Raw genomic sequence first — 13,937 nt, forward strand, 5'->3', positions numbered from 1 at the left:
CAGCTTTTTCCTCTTCACTGCTGCTGTCTCCTCCATCTGGGGCACACAGGGGAGGAAAACACAGTCAGAAACACCAAACTGGTCCATCACTGTGATCCAAAATCCACAGGGATCACAGAGGGATCACACAGACCCCAGCTGGTCCTGTCTGCCAGCACCCAGTGCCACCCACTGTACCTAACAGCTCCACTTCCTCAGCCACCAGCTCACTGGCACTGCTGGAAACTGTTTCCAGATCCTCATCCTGCACTTTGATCTTCCTTTCTTCTCGGTGTCTCCAGACACAGCTTTCATCCACCTCAAAACAGAGACACCTTTACATTAGGCCCACACCAGCCCCAGTGACATTCGCTGCTCCAATCACACCTGACTTGGCTCTTTCTTCCCTTTTGAACACTTTTTTTGCCATCAAAAGGCAAGAAAACTAAACCAACACCTTTCAACCCAAGCCTGAGAAGCTAAGAAGTCAAGGTGACACACAGACACAAGCTCCAGACAGAGCTGAGATAACAACCTGGCACAGGTAGGAATGTGCAGAGTGTGTTCAATTCAGACACACTGGGGAGAGATGGGAATGAAAACAGAGGCATTTCCAGCAAGACATGTTTTATGGGATGATCCCAGTGGGAAAAGAAGTAATTAGGAAGATAGTGACAAGCAAGACCCAGAAAATAAGCCTCCTACATCTCCAAACACATTGCAGGAGCTGCCTGGGAAAAGCTGTACCTTAAACAAGAAGCTGAAGCCCATCATCAGGTAGGAAGGGGGAAGGAAGTTCTTTTTCCCTGAAAAACAAAGGCAGAGTCTCCTGAGGAGGTTTATCAGCTGTGCTAGAGGATGTACTTCCAACATTCATTTTTACTAGAGGCTTTAGGCTACCCAAAAAATTACACTGAGGCTTATTTTGTCTCTTGGGTGACAACAGGAGAGACTCAAAAGCTGTTGAGCTGATGAACTTCTGCTCAGGGCTTGGCTGGAAATGCTGCTGCAGCTGCCTAATACCCAGCCTAAGCCATTCCCAACAGATTTTGGGCAGAAGAGCAGGATCTGGGGGCTGCCACAGTGAGGGGAGCAGCTCAGGAGGCTGCTGCTGCTGCAGGACACCACAGCAAGTCCAGAGGAAACATCCCATTCCCACTGTTCCCTCATGTCTCACCTCGGATCATGAAGCTCCCAGTAGTGAGATATTCTCCTGTGGGGGCAGTTTTGGAAACCTAAAACAAAATCATGATAGACTATAAAAATATCTGTCACAGAATGATCTCTAAGCTCCATTCCAACCCCTTAATATCCTATAATTCTAGAAGGCCCAAATCACATGGTAACAGCACCCACAAGAGCAAACTGCATGGTTAACTCCTGGGAACAGCTCTGCAGGACTCTATCTCCAAGGGGTTCCTCCTCTCCCTTGCAGAGAGGTTTCCTAAAGGATGTTTTGATCCAATCACACACTACCAACACTTTATTTTAGAAGTCTTAAAGGAGTAACTGAAAATTCATCTCGTTATTCAGAAAATAAATCCACCAAAACCTCTTACACTCAAGTTACACAGCAGTTTGACCCACATCTGTCAGCTCCCACACAGAGACAATTTGCTGGCAAAGTGTCACATCCCAACTCCCTCAGGTGTCCTGCCTGCAAAGCCCATGCCCAGGTGTCCTTACCTGGTTGTGGGAGACCCACCAGGCACTGGTGACCACACGAGCATCCCAGGCAGCACTGTAGCACAGAGCCATCGTTCCTGCCTCTGTCAGGGTCCTGGGAGGAATTGGCTCACCTGGAAAGTAACCCCCAGCACCTCAGGGATGTGATCCACACACAGATCACATCCTACAACCCCCACACGTGCCCTAATCCTGTGTGTGAGCTCTCCATGAGGGACTGATGCTGCTCAAGTCCCAAGGGAAGCATCTGTTGGAGGGGGAAGGCAGTTTGCTGGGCTGGGATCAGGCACACAGCACAGACTGCCAGGTCAGTGTCCCTAGGCTCCCAGAGGTCCCTGCAGCAGCCCCACAGCAGGTACCTGAGGGGTTCTTGATGACACAGCTGGTGGCTCCGTGGAGATCTGCATGGACGTAGATGTCCCCTGGAAAAGAGGTGACTTGGATCAGCCACACGTGGTAACCACAGACCTCCCTTGAGACAAAGGGGAGGTCTCACACTAGTTGGAAACAGCAGGAGCAGGATGGGAAGAGGACACAGAAACCTTTTATCCCAAGTGCCTCAGGGAGAATCAGCTCCTTTGATCCTGAGGGGAGTCCATCCATCCCACTCACACAGCACCAGAGGGGCTCAGACTCATCAAAGTCCCTTTTGACCCAAGACCCAACTTAGGGACAGACAGACCTTCCTGTGTCACTCCTGGGCATCTACAAAACTGGAAACTAGGCAAGAACCCCCCCCACTGCACGTGACTGGACTCACCTGGTCTGAGGTAACGCTTGACAATCAGCTCGTTCTGTTGCTGGTCCCTCCCAGCAATAACAAGGTAGTTCTCAGAGCTGATGAACCACAGGAACTTCTCAAACCTGTCCAAGCACAGCAAAGCTGTGAGAAACACCTGGGACTACCAGGACAAACACAGGTGGGTTTTTATAACAAACTCTGAGAACAGCCATCTCCGAAAGAACACTGCAAAGAAATTCCCATCCACAAGCCGCAGGCACAGAAACATGGAGCAGGACAACTACAACTACCAATAGTACTGTGAGGTGGAACAAGAAGTACAATCACCACATAGTCCTCCTAATTGTTATTATGTTAATAATTCAGGTATTAGACTATGAAAAGCTTTGGGAGTTTGTTTTCTTTTAAATCATAGAATACCAGAGTGGTTTGGGTTGGAAGGGACCTTAAGGACCATCTCATCCCACCCCCTGCCATGGGCAGGGACGCCTTCCCCTAGCCCAGGTGGCTCCAAGCCCCATCCGACCTGGCCTGGAACACTCCCAGGGATGGAGCAGCCACTGCTATCCCTGGAAACCATTCTGGGAGTCTGTGATTGTAAGAAGCAGCTGTAAGGGGCCTCAGTACAAGGTGTAGAAACCCTAATTAGCTCCACTTCTAAGCCAGGGAAAGCTCAGCCTGACATAGTAAGGACATAAGGACAATGAGTCTGTACTTGCCAATAGACCTTCCTGGCCTTCTGGATGGTGGTGACTGTCTGAACTTCCCTCAGCGTCTGCTTTGTCTTCTTCTCAGCTGATTTAAATGCCTGTTGGGACAGAAAACACAACCACAATCCAGAAGGAATCACAAACTGCTGACTGAACAGCGGGAAAGTCAGTAGGAAGTGGCTCTGGATTTATCAGGGCACAGGCTCTTCACAGTGCTGTGCACAGCCCTGCATGCCCATGGGAGAGAGCTGCCCTAGAACCTCCACCCCGCAGAGCTGCCCCGGAATCATCAGCAATTCATAAGGATTTCCAATGATTTTCACTCCCTAAGTCCTGGTCTGTCAATATCTCCAGCTGTTTTGATATTCCCATGCCACTGGTGGAAACAAGAGGATCTGTAATCCTCTGTTGAGCTTAAAGCTCAAGGCTAAAACAACCCCAGTTGCTTATTTTTCCCTTTTATGTCTCATTAGGGCTACTCAGACCAGGTATTGTCCACTAATCAATGACAGGGATTTTGCTTTAAATACCTTCTAAAAACCAAGGGAAAATACCTTTTCTGCAGCTTCCACTGTCTTCTGGGTTTTCTTGGCTGCATGTCTCTTGTGATCATAGTACCTGTGAAACACACTTGTGTCTGTCTCTGCAATCCAAGCACACTCACTCAGCTTCAGGATGTGCTTCTCACAGCCCTCTGCAGTTTGTTCCAAGTGTCACCATGCAGAACTGGCCTCTAAATTAATGTGACTGCTCTGCACCACTGAGGGTTGGGCCAAGGAAATGCACATCTTGGAGCTTGGGGCAAGATGCCCATTTCAGTGGTTAACAACATACCTCAAAGTCCTTTCTCCTGCAATATCATCCCCAACAACTGCAAACACAGACATTTCTACCACCACTGAAAATCTTACTTTTTGGCATTGGCATATGCAGACAGACTGAGGTCAAGATCAACCAAGGAGGGTTTGTTTTTCTGAGGTTTCTTCAGCTCTTTGGTTTTATTCTTTTTCTTTTTGCCCTTTGGTTCTTCTGTTTCTTCTTTCTCTGCATCAGCATCATCCTCCTCTTCCTCTTCAGATAACACATATGGGTTCCTAAAAAATCACATGATTCAGAGAACTGGTTATGTTTTAACCTTAGTGCAACATGCTCTTCATTTTATTCCCTCATGAAGGCTGGAAATGGCCTGTGCAGACACAGGAAAGCTTTGGGATGCCTCACATTCATGTCTTGGTGTCAGCCAAATTTTGGGGAAAAAAGTAAACAAAAGCAAAACATTAAGAGCCAAATTCTTCCAATTTAAGGAACTGACTGAAAAGAAATTTATTCTGTGCACTGACATTTCTGACCATGAGGGAAGTAAAGATTCAGAAATTAACTTGATTTCCAAAAGTTCAAACTATTCAAAGCTCTATCAAAAAAGAATTGAAGTTCTAACCATCACCCCAAAACTTCTGACTCCCAACTCAAAAGTTCTAACTATCCACTCAAAAGTTCTAACTCTCAACAAGAAACTGAAGTTCTAACTATCAACCCAAAAGTTCCAACTATCAACAAGAAATTTTTGAGGGTTTTTTCACCCCTAACACCCGGATGCAGTGTCAGATCAGGGGATCAAAGCCACTGATCATGTATTTACCTCAGGAGCATCGTGATATGGTTTGTCTGAAGCTTTAGTTCCTTGATGGCACTGGCCACAGGGTCTCCCTGGGCTTGAGCTTCCTTGACGATGGCTCCGATCTCCGTCCAGTCGATCTGGTTGGCCAAGGCACTCCGAACCACCTGGATGGCTCGATCCACCACCTCCAGGTTCATCTCTATGAGTTCTCCTTTCAGCTTATCAGCTTCCTTAAGGAAGGGAGAAGGTTTGGACCCACTGAAGCTAAACACACACTCAGCAATAGCTTAGAATATAATAGTAATAACTCAGGTTGAGGTCAATCCAAGAATGGAATTGATTGCATGGGATTATGGCCAACCTGACTCCTGCAAGCACAGCAGCATAAGAAAACTTCGGGAAGAGAGGTATGAAGCACTCCTATAGAAGGACAGCCCCACTGGGCAGGTCCCTGAGGGGCTCAGTGCAACAGGAGGATTCATTCTGAGACCTAACGTGGTCCAGAAAGGGGGACTGGCCTTAAGGTGAAGGAGGGCAGGCTTAGATGGGATATTGGGAAGGAATTCTTCCCTGTGAGGGTGGTGAGACACTGGCACAGGTTGCCCAGAGAAGCTGTGGCTGCTCCATCCCTGGGAGTGTTCCAGGCCAGGTTGGATGGGGCTTGGAGCAACCTGGGCTGGTGGAAGGTGTCCCTGCCCATGGGAGGGGGTGGAATGAGATGGTCCTTAAGGTCCTTTGAACCCAAACCAGCCTGAAAATCTATGATTACACATCATCTTAGTTAAACCCACCCATCTGTCTCACCTGAGCTTGCTGCAGAGCTTCTAGTCTGTGCTCGTGATCCCTACGGACATTCTCAAGTTTCTTCAATGCTTGTTTTTCCTTTCAAAAATAAGATGGAAAAAACTATAAACACAAATGGCATCACCTAATCCCTGCAAGAACCAAATGAAGCCTCTGAAGCTCAGGGAGCCACCCCAGCTGCCCAACTCCTGCAGGAGAGCACACCTGCTGCAAGGCCTTCAGGTCAATCTTCTGTCCCTCCAGCTTGGAGTAGAACTCGTCTGTGGCCTGCAAGAGGAAACCAGTGTTAAGAAGCTCCAAGCTGCACTGTTAGACCAGCAACAAGTAGGCAAAGGAGGGTCTGCTCAAGAGAAGTGGCTGCAGAGCACTAAAAGAGGTAATAGAGGTTAAAACATGGTGAGGAGCTTCCTCCATTTACCTTCCCATGAGTTCAGGATATGTCTCACTGCAAACCAGGACTTATGCACAGGAAAATAAGTGGTCAAACTGTGGCCCATGATGAAAAAGAAGCTGGTCTGATTCAGATTAAATGGTTACAATGACAGATGTGTCTGCCTTGAATTCCTGCTTCTTCACTAGGTCAGTTGAAAAACCACAAAGACCCACAAGTATGTGTAAGAACTGCTCCTGGTGCTCCAGTTGTGCTTAAAAGACAAGCTGAGGAAGTTTTTAGGCTGTTTAGATCATCAGAGAGACTGTGGACAATGGAGTGAGTCCAGGGCGAGTACCAAGATGATTAAAGGGATGGAGCAGCTCTCTGTGAGGAAAGGCTGAGAGAATTGGGATTGTTCAGCCTGGAGAAGAGAAGCTTCAGGGTGACCTAATTGTGGCCTTCCAGTACCTGAAGGAGCCAACAAGAGAGCAGCAGAAGGACTTTGGACAAGGGCCTGGAGTGGCAGTACAAGAGGGCAGGGCTAGATGGGATACTGGGAAGGAATTCTTCCCTGTGAAGGTGGTGAAGCACTGGCACAGGCTGCCCAGAAAAGCTGGGACTGCTCTATCTCTGGGAGTGTTCCAGGCCAGGCTGGATTGAGGCATCAACCTCTCCACTAACAAACTGACCAGGACTGACAACATTCACCTTCCCCACAGCTCCAGTGAGTGCCACAGCTCCAGGATCTCACTGAGAGGGGCCTGAAGGCTGTGTTTGAATTGGCCTTTCTCCATAAAATACAATTAATCATCTCTTCTACGGTCTATGTTTTCATTAACAACCTCTGCACTCTGTTTTAGTCACTCATTTCAGCATCAATGAAAACACTTAAGTACAGCATCAGCAAAAGCACTGTACCTTATTGAATGAGTCAAATTCCAAGTAGGGACATTTTGAATGTTGAGAAAACAAGAAAGGATGAAATTCCTCATATCTGTAAAATACACATGGGATATTATCACCTGAAAACTAATTTCTGTTAGCAGAAATAAAGAAATACATCAAATATTTACGTGTAGATCTCTTCTGGTGGTTTGTCTGCTTCCAGGCTTGGCTTTTTCTCCCTCTTCTGGATAATATAACCCTAAAAGGATACAGAGCTGTCATTTGCCTGTGGAAAGGATCTCAGTTATAAGCTTTAGGTGTAAGCTACTGATCAGCAGGAGACAGTAGATCATTCTGGCAGGGAGAAGTGGCTGAGTAAAGCCCTAACCACTGCTTGTCTTGAGTCCAATTTCTTGGACATGAGGAAGAATTTCATGATGGAAAGGGTGACTAGACACTGGAATGTGCTGCCCAGGGAGGTGGTGGGGTCACCATTGCTGCAGGGATTTGAGGACAGACTGGACATGGCACTCACTGCCATGGTTTAGTTGAAGTTTGGTGTTAGAGCATAGGTTGGACTTGATCTCAGAAGTCTTACCCAACTGGATTCTGTGATTCTTCTGGGAAAAGAGATGAACTTCTTAAAACCCCCAGGACTCTTCTACAGCTTATGACACAACTGCAGAGTTTGTGTGCAGAATTGAGTAAAGAACTTATCCAAACACCAGTACAATTCTCACGGGGTGTATATAATCTGCTTGTAAGTTATTTCCCTGCTGCACATCCCATGCAGGGAAGTGATTTGTATTCCCTAGCTCCACCTGGAGTCAGAGCTCACAGAATCAAATGCAGAGCTGAAACACCAGGAACAAGCCCCTCCTGAAAAATTCCTGCCTAACAGTTTAATTCTGCAGCTCCAAACAACCAACAACCCACTCCAAACTCACCTTCCCACTGAAGTTGTCAGTCAGTGTCATGTATTCTTCTGCTTTCTCCAGAGCTGCAAACACTTTGTCAAGGTTCTCTGAGGAGAAAAGTAAAACAGGAGAGGTATTTCAGCCCTGGTGCTTCACTACAGAGGTCTCAGCAGGCATTTTACTGCTGGGAAATGAATAATAAACCTATTTAGGTGCTTCTAAGACATAAATTATTCAAGTTTCAGGAGGAAAAAAACCCCAAACCACAAATCCCAGCACTTTATAAAACCAAAACTGCAGAGGCAAAGCATAAACCAGAAGCACTGAGTAGTTATTGGCTGCACAGCTGATTTATTACAGCAGCACAATGCAGTAAGAAGTGCAAAATCCTTTGGATTTATGGCAAATATAAAGCACAGGGGGAAAATAAGGTTGCAGGGAAATCTCTCCTGACTTTACTGCCCAAATCCATAGTTTCCCAATAAATGTAAAGCTGCTGCTTCATCAAATCCCCACAGTGTGCTATAAATAAAGGCTTTGATGCCAATTCTTCCATACAGGATTCTTGTCAAACATCCCTTCACACACAGTTCACCTCATGGGTAAGGTGATGTCTCACTATAAAACCATTTATCATGGATGAAACTTGACATTTAATCAAGTTATTTCATTAACAGATGCACTAATCAAGAGTTTCAATGGCAACAATGTTGAGCCCCAACCTAAAACCATTTAAAATTATAACCATATGGTCACAACTACTTATTGAAGGATTATTCTTTGGAAAAAAGTCCCTATATGGACATAAAAATCACCATATATGTAGCAGAGCCTGTAAATGATTATTTCCCACACACCTTTACTTTCCAACTGTTGATCTATCTTGACAGAGGCAGAAAATCCAGCTTCTATCAGGCAATGCTCAATGACAGTGGCCCCATAAGCTGTTAAAAAAACATAAAGAAGGTTCATCTCTGGGAAAAATTCACACTGGAACTTGGATTTAGGGTGAAACTATAAGTGTTTCAGCAATCAGAGCTGTAAACTGCAGTTGTGGTCATGAATTTAGGAGGAGATGGCATGGCATGGTAAAGTGTGACACTAAAATTCATCTGGATCTCTGCCAGCTCAAGGAATCTCCTACAGGAATCCACAGCTCAAAAGGGAAGAGGAGACAAAGCAAAGAAGCTTCTTAGAAGGAAAGAAATGTAGAGAAGAAATAAAAGGTAATTGTGTAAAAAAAGCTGAAAGCTATTTAAAGATCCTGTTTGGGAGGTTCAGAGCTTATTTCAAGGCATTCCAGACAAATCCAAGGACAGTTGGCATGAGCAAACATCAGAATAAGAGAAATTATTACAAGCAAAACCTTATCTGAAGCTGTGGGAAATGTGAGACCAAACTCTGGGAGGTGAATGCAAAACACAGCAACAAAATGAATCTTTAGAAAATCTGGAATAAAACCACATCAGGATGAATAATAAAGCCTTTTCCAGATGGATAATATGCAGGAAGCCTGCAGGAAGCAGTAGGTTCAGGAAGCAACCAAGGATATGACAAGAGCAGGAGGATTAAATTCACATCTGGAGTTTCATCCACAGGGAAGGGCCCAGGGAAGCTCTCGCTGAAACGTTTCTCTGCAGGCAGCATGTCAGCAAACAGGCCTCAAATCCAGTTGTCAGAAGAGGTGATGGATCCAAGAGGCAAAAACAAGCAGCAGCTCAGGCAGGACTTCAGTAGGACTCAAGGACGGAGGTGCCAAACTCTTCTCCTGCCTCAGCAGCAGGGGCACAAGGAGGTTAATGCACTGGAGGGGCTAAAAGTGGAGTAGAAAACCATCAACTCCCATCAGGCTCACGATTCAAACGAGCAAAGGGCTTTGCACTGGAAACAGAAGAGCCAGGAACAAGCACAGTTTGTATTTTCCAACACAATCCTACAAGACAGTTCCAAAGCCCAAAGACATGGGAGGTCACAAGGACAAGGTCTGCCTGGATTTCCAGAGAGCACTTAGCTCATCCCAAAACTCTGGGAGAAGAAAATAAGTTGCCACTGGAGAACAGGATAGGCACTGCCTGGATTGCAATGTGGCTGGAAGGCAGGGAACAAACAGGTCCATTCCAACTCCTTAACATACTAGGAAACCATGAAACAGGGAGGAGGTGTGAACTGCCAGGATGATTCCTGTGGGGAGGAGAGGAAAGCTGAGCTCCAAAGGGAGCTGAGGAATAGGGACCCAAATGAGCTGGGAAGAGGAACAAAGGGCAAGGGCAAAGCCTTGGGATGGAACACAACTCATCCAAGAAACAAAGACAACAGCAGCTGGGAAGAACTGGAGGAGATGGAGCAGTAGGGAGAGGTTGGATAAAGAACTGACACATTAACTCACTGTAAAACAGCATAAAATAAACCATTATTAAATAATCCACATAAGGAAAGATCATCCTACCTATGTGGATGGTCATTTCCACCTGGGAGCAAGACCTGCCCAAGCTCCATTGTCAATGGACACAGGAGTCAAGCTGTGTGTTGGGAATTAGGCATGGAATAGTGAACAGAACGAGGGAATCCATGCCACAGTACAGATCCATGGAGCACTTCCCCTGTGAGTCTTGTGCACACATTTACTCCCCATGTCTCACAATAGAAAAGCTAGAAAAGGCACAGAGAAAGGCAAGAAGGATCATCCCAGGCTTGGAACAGATTTCACACAAGGAATGACTGTGTGGGCTATGCAGTGGGTTGGAAACAGACCAGAAATTACTAATATTTATACAATTAATTGGTAAATAAGAAGCAACTGTTCAAATCCAATACAAGGACACCAGGAAAGACTGGAGAGATGAATTTCAGGTGACCTGTCATGTGACATGGAAACAAGTGAACTCCTCATCACAACTCAACAGATACCACAAGTTCACAGAGGTTCAGAAAGAGGTTTGGTAAATATATGGAAGGAAAACCCAACCCAGGCCATGAAATATCTTAGTAATGAGAAGTCTCCAGAATGTCCAACTGCTAGGACTGAGACTTCTGGGATAATCTAACTGAGCTGGTGAGCAGGTACTGGCCTGAGGATAAACCTAGGGAATGGGACATGAGGAATTACAGGACACAACACGAGAAACTGCTAGACATGAGGGTTACCAGCATGAGACGTACCAAAAATCCAAGAAGGGACAAGAGGGATGGTTGGATTTTTTGGGTGGATAAAGAGGAGTGGGATGAGAAACAGCCAAACCCCCACAGTAACTGAAGGGAAGAATTGTGGAAGTTTTGGGGTAGAGCAGCTGTGTCTGGGGAACCAGAGCAGTAACACCATGTAAGGCTAAGCTTTCCTAGGTGACAGGGTCAGAAACACCAAATTCCAGTATGGATACACAAAACTGGCATCAGTGGGGGACAGTAATTAGCAATGAGTTGTTTATTTAGGAGGAGAATGGGGTGGAGAATGAGAGGGACAAGGGTGGTGAAAAAGAGATCAAGAGATGAGGAAAGTAAAGCTGAGGTCTGCAAATTGTGTGATTTGAGCTGTTCAGGAGTGCCTACCAGGAGACTCTCTACTTGATCAGCATTGTCAGGTCAGCAGGAGAAACCAAACTAGTTCCAATCATGTCACCTAAGCCAAATTTGCTTCTGTGGTCAGGAAAAACTGACTTTACCCTTACACCTCCTATGTGGTCCCACTGAAGACAAGATGGGCCAAAATGCACCAAGTCAGAGCTCTAACAGAGCTGCTCTCAGGTCCCCTCACTGCAGCACCATGGCCAGGCTCATCCCTTGGCACATGGCTTGGGATCCAAAACATCTACTCTGCTTCCCAAGGCTTGGGGGGTTTGTTGGTTTTCAGACATAATTTGTTGAAGAATGGCTAAGGGAACAGGGGCACAGCCCCCAGAGAGCATTGTGCGAGCAAGAGTCGAGCAAAGGTCTATGGGAACTAAGAGGTAGGCCTCAGGAACTTAGTTGTCCTGCAGCATTAGAAGTTATTTTCTTGTATATAAATGTAACCTTTAGAGCTTAGGTAATTAGAAGTTATTTCCTCGTATATAAATGTAACCTTTAGAGCTTAGGTAATTAGAAGTTATTTCCTCGTATATAAATGTAACCTTTAGAGCTTAGGTAATGCTAAAGTGAATAATAGGCATAGTTGTCTTGTAAACTAAGAAAGTATACAAATGTAACCCATGGAGCCTTGCTTGTACAAAAAGAAAAAGGGGGAATTGTTGGAGAATGGCTAAGAGAGCGGGGACATAGTCCTGGGAACACACCTGGGGAAGGCTAAAAAGAGCAAGGACACAGTCCTGGGAATGCATGGACACAGTCCTGGGAATGCACCGTACAAGCAAGGCTCTGGAGATTGTAACATATATAGATAGGGAGTAACTCAGCTTGGCAGAAGGCAACTTAACTTGGCAGAAGGCAGGGGCAAATTGTCCTTGAGGGTGAGACAAGTTTGAGACAAACAGCTAAGAATGCAGCCAAGCCTGAGAAAGTAAGAAAGAATCCTTGCAGCTGTAACCACAAGTAGGGAGAGTACCTGAATGCTATCTTTAGAGCTTAGCCAATTATAAATGATTGATAGTTATATGCTTGTCATGCACTGTATAAAAAAGAGCCTGTTTTTTTTATACAGGCTCTTATATAAAGTTGGAGCTTGCTTTATCACTCACACTGAATCGGCCGCTTGCTTCCCCGAGCGGAACTTTCCCAACAATAATTAAAAGCAGATTGCCATGAAAAACATTAAAAAAAGGCTGATTGAAGTGGAGAGGGACTTTGGACTAGGAGGGACAGGAGCTTCCCACTGCCAGAGGGCACGGATAGATGAGATACTGGGAAGGAATTGCTCCCTGTGAGGCTGCTGAGGGATCGGCACAGGTTGCCCAGAGCAGCTGTGGCTGCTCCCTCCCTGGGAGTGTTCCAGGCCAGGTTGGATGAGATGAGCCTTAAGGTCCTTTCCAACCCAAACCATTCCATGATTCTCTGAAAAGTTATTCATACTTTCAGCATCATGAAAACAAAATGTACATTGATTGACCTCATTTTACTTTCTAATAAACACCAGTTACTCACGAAGAAGTGGGTTAAGAACTCTCTTCAGTTGTTCCCCCTTGGGTGCATTTGAGATGATTTCTGTTAACCTGTGAAAGACAATGGAGAGCTGAAATTCCAGAAAATAATGTGTCAAGGAAGAGTTGCAATTCCAAAGAATAATGTGGTTCAAAACAACATTGTATTGCTTAGAAGCTACAAAACAATTTCAGTGTGAAAAGGAGATTAAAAACAGCCATATACAAAACTTCTCACAGCTCCAAGAAAACTGGGCTTATTCCAATAAATAAATATTTATTCCAATAAAGACACCATGGGAGTGGAACTACCTGTCCACGGTTGGCAGAGGTGCAGAAGCCTTTGCACTGTCCACTGGGTATCGCTCCCGAACGGCAAACCTGACGTCATCAGCCTCATCTGTGCGGAACCTCAGGATGTTCAAGATGATGTACTCGTGGTCAGTGAGGACAATGTTCCCCTGAGGGCACAGGGACCATGAGGAAAGGCCACCTTGGTGTCCCTGCTCCCAGAACACAGCCCTGGAGCTCTGCACTCACCCTGTCATACAGCTCAACGATCACATGATAAGCAGCTTCGTCGCTGCCGAACTGGAAGTCCACGATTCTGTCTATGCCCAGTTGGTTCACACTGACAAGTCTCCTGGTCTTCAGATGCTTCCGACACTGCCAGGGAGGAAAATGCCTTTGGAATGCTGCAAACACACCTGCTGTGACATCCCACCCTGAAAATGTCTTGGCTGGAGAGTCTTCAGGTGAAACCAATCACTTCTTATCTAATAAAAACATCCTCAGAGTGAAAATGTTTGTTCTTAGCCAAATAATTCCTTGATATTTACAGGGGATAGAATTACTCCCAATTCTTAAGGTATTTTTCCATTAAAACCTGCTATTTGTTGGAGCAGCTGGTTAAAATGTAAAGGCTTTATTTTGCCAAGAGAACTGGGATTATCCCTGCATCCATATAGGCTGTGAAATCCACCCTGGAGAATCTCTGCTGAGTTATCTCCATGTGGCTGCACCCAGAGGAGGAGCACATCCATGTGTGTCAGTGCCCAGGCTGTGTCCCTGTGGATCTACCTGCAGGAACTCAGCCTAACAGCCTAACTCAGCCTGCAGTAAGATCTGAACCCCCAAAGTCCAGCAGGACCCCC

General features: G+C 45.8%; 1 protein-coding gene across 1 annotated transcript in view; it reads right to left on the reverse strand.

The window, feature by feature from the left end:
- NEMF (nuclear export mediator factor) overlaps positions 1 to 13,937 on the reverse strand; it is a gene marked incomplete at its 5' end in the record, with an annotated part of 19,481 nt that overhangs the window by 4,722 nt on the left and 822 nt on the right. Inside the window, 20 exon segments of the mRNA XM_009081693.1 lie at positions 1 to 36; positions 178 to 298; positions 727 to 785; positions 1,157 to 1,214; positions 1,666 to 1,778; positions 2,025 to 2,087; positions 2,426 to 2,529; positions 3,127 to 3,215; positions 3,672 to 3,735; positions 4,029 to 4,211; positions 4,757 to 4,965; positions 5,540 to 5,617; positions 5,744 to 5,806; positions 6,831 to 6,906; positions 6,986 to 7,056; positions 7,745 to 7,821; positions 8,572 to 8,658; positions 12,788 to 12,855; positions 13,096 to 13,244; positions 13,324 to 13,449. The exon segment at positions 1 to 36 is cut by the window's left edge and continues 238 nt beyond it. Coding sequence (XP_009079941.1) covers positions 1 to 36; positions 178 to 298; positions 727 to 785; positions 1,157 to 1,214; positions 1,666 to 1,778; positions 2,025 to 2,087; positions 2,426 to 2,529; positions 3,127 to 3,215; positions 3,672 to 3,735; positions 4,029 to 4,211; positions 4,757 to 4,965; positions 5,540 to 5,617; positions 5,744 to 5,806; positions 6,831 to 6,906; positions 6,986 to 7,056; positions 7,745 to 7,821; positions 8,572 to 8,658; positions 12,788 to 12,855; positions 13,096 to 13,244; positions 13,324 to 13,449 — 1,894 coding nt within the window.

The sequence above is a fragment of the Acanthisitta chloris genome, unplaced genomic scaffold, assembly GCF_000695815.1.
Source record: "Acanthisitta chloris isolate BGI_N310 unplaced genomic scaffold, ASM69581v1 scaffold22959, whole genome shotgun sequence".
Taxonomy (NCBI): domain Eukaryota; kingdom Metazoa; phylum Chordata; class Aves; order Passeriformes; family Acanthisittidae; genus Acanthisitta; species Acanthisitta chloris.